Genomic DNA, 2,215 nt, shown 5'->3' on the forward strand with positions numbered 1-2,215 from the left:
ACTCAATTTGTTCTTTCACTTTAGTTCTGAAACTGTGCCAAGTAATCTTGCTTGGAAATTGGCCCCTGTAGATGACCACATGTTGCGTGAGGCTCATTGTTATTACAAGAAGAACCTGGAATCCTTAAGCAGAAAGGCCAGGCATTCACTCACCTGTTCATACCAAAATACTTCCTGGGCTTCATTTGGGCCATACTTCACCAAAAAGATTTTCATTTCACAGAGAACTGCATAAAATTTGTAGACTGTTAAATTTATCTTCACAATATGAATAATAAATTCAGAGAAAATATTGGAAAAAATACCTAATGAAAAATAAAAATTAAGATGTTTTCAAATCCTCATGTAGATTTTGTATGTTATTTTGAAAAAAGAAGAACAGATAAAATTTTGTGGGCATAAAATATTAAAAGAGGTTTTTGTTTGTTGCTTATTCCTCATGAATTTTGGTTCACAGTAAGTACTTTTAAAATCAGAATGGATTATATAGGTTAAAGTGAAACAGAAGCTACATTAAAAAATCTGTGCACAGGTATCAATTGTTAATTTTATAAGTAATACAGAACTTTTATGAACAGAGATGTGTAGTTTATGGAATGAGATTCTATAGTAGACATATATTATCGGATATTATAGTTATAAAAAACTTTGACTTTGGATTGTCAGGTAATAGAAACATTCAGCACCCTTATTATTCTTATTAGAAGTGAATTTTATTAAAATCATAGTTAAATGACTTTATCAAAAGTAAGGAATTAATCATGTATTAAGTTTGCTTTGCATTGTTCACAACTAATGCAATAATTAAATTGGGCGTAATTAACTCAGCTAATGAAAATTAGGAACACAGAATCATAAGTAGAACTTGGGCTCAAAATATATTTATGCACAAAGATCCATTTATACTAAATTGTCTTCATTTATTTTATCTACTATGAAATAAATGGATAGTAGTAGTTTATACAGTCTAATATTTGTTATAAGCCAACAGAGTTAATTCATGACAGTACCAGTTCCACTAACATTGTGAAGTATACTAACCAATATGAACACTTACTCAAGTGATGCTTTATATATCTGTCTATTTGGGCAATTAAATTTATTACCAGACCAAACTGTAAAATAATATTGTTTGTGAGAAAATGCAAGTAGAATAAAAGGCATTAAATGCATATATGCAAAACATTTTAAATCATTCACCATTGTGTTTAATTTCTGCAGATTATAGAAACACTAATTATGAATGCCTGGAACCACACAAATGAGTCTAACTTCATGCTTATGGGATTGACAGATTCCAAAGAAATCCAGCTAGTCCTCTCTGTACTCTTTCTCTTTATATACATGGCCACTGTGCTGGGGAACATAGCCATGATGCTCATCATCCGTCTAGATGTACAGCTTCACACTCCGATGTATTTCTTCCTCACCCACTTATCATTTCTTGACCTCAGTTACTCAACTGTCATCACACCTAAAACCTTAGAGAACCTACTGACTTCCAGAAGGAGCATTTCCTTCAATGGCTGCTTCATTCAATTATACTTTTTTGTCCTTTTGGCAGCTACTGAATGCTTTATACTGTCTTCCATGGCCTATGACCGCTATGTAGCTATCTGCAGTCCCCTACACTATCCAGTTATTATGTCCACAAGGCGCTGCCATGCTCTTATCATTGTATCCTACATGATTGGAGCTATGGATGCCTCTGTCACTGTGTTCTGTTTAAGCACATTGAATTTCTGCAGTTCCAAGGTAATCCACCATTTCTTTTGTGACACATTCCCAATTTTAGCCCTGTCCTGCAGCAATACCTATGATGCTGAAGTCACAATATTCATTCTAGCTGGTTCTACTCTACTGCTGTCTCTTATCACTATTTCTTTATCCTATGTGTCTATTCTCTCTACAATTTTGAAGATAAATTCTTCTTCAGGTAAGCACAAAGCCTTTTCCACTTGTGCCTCTCATCTCCTAGGAGTCACTGTCTTTTATGGAACTATGATTTTTACTTATTTGAAGCCAAGCAAGTCCTATTCTCTGGGAAAGGACCAAGTAGCTTCTGTTTTCTATACAATTGTGATCCCCATGCTGAACCCACTCATTTATAGTCTCAGGAACAAGGAAGTAAAAAGTGCTGCCTTTAGACTTGTGAAAAAGAAAGAGGGCTCCCAGGAATTTAAATAACAATGTTGCCAGATATTTAAACACTTCT

The 2,215-nt window shown here is 34.0% G+C and overlaps 1 protein-coding gene across 1 annotated transcript; it reads left to right on the forward strand.

Annotated features, from left to right (window-relative positions):
* Positions 1-1,239: 1,239 nt before the first annotated feature.
* LOC102002399 (olfactory receptor 8H1-like) lies at positions 1,240-2,187 on the forward strand. The gene has a single exon (XM_005363482.1). The coding sequence runs from the start codon at positions 1,240-1,242 to the stop codon at positions 2,185-2,187; it is 948 nt and encodes a 315-aa protein (XP_005363539.1).
* Positions 2,188-2,215: the final 28 nt, after the last annotated feature.

The sequence above is a fragment of the Microtus ochrogaster genome, linkage group LG9 (genome assembly GCF_000317375.1).
Source record: "Microtus ochrogaster isolate Prairie Vole_2 linkage group LG9, MicOch1.0, whole genome shotgun sequence".
Classification (NCBI taxonomy): Eukaryota; Metazoa; Chordata; class Mammalia; order Rodentia; family Cricetidae; genus Microtus; species Microtus ochrogaster.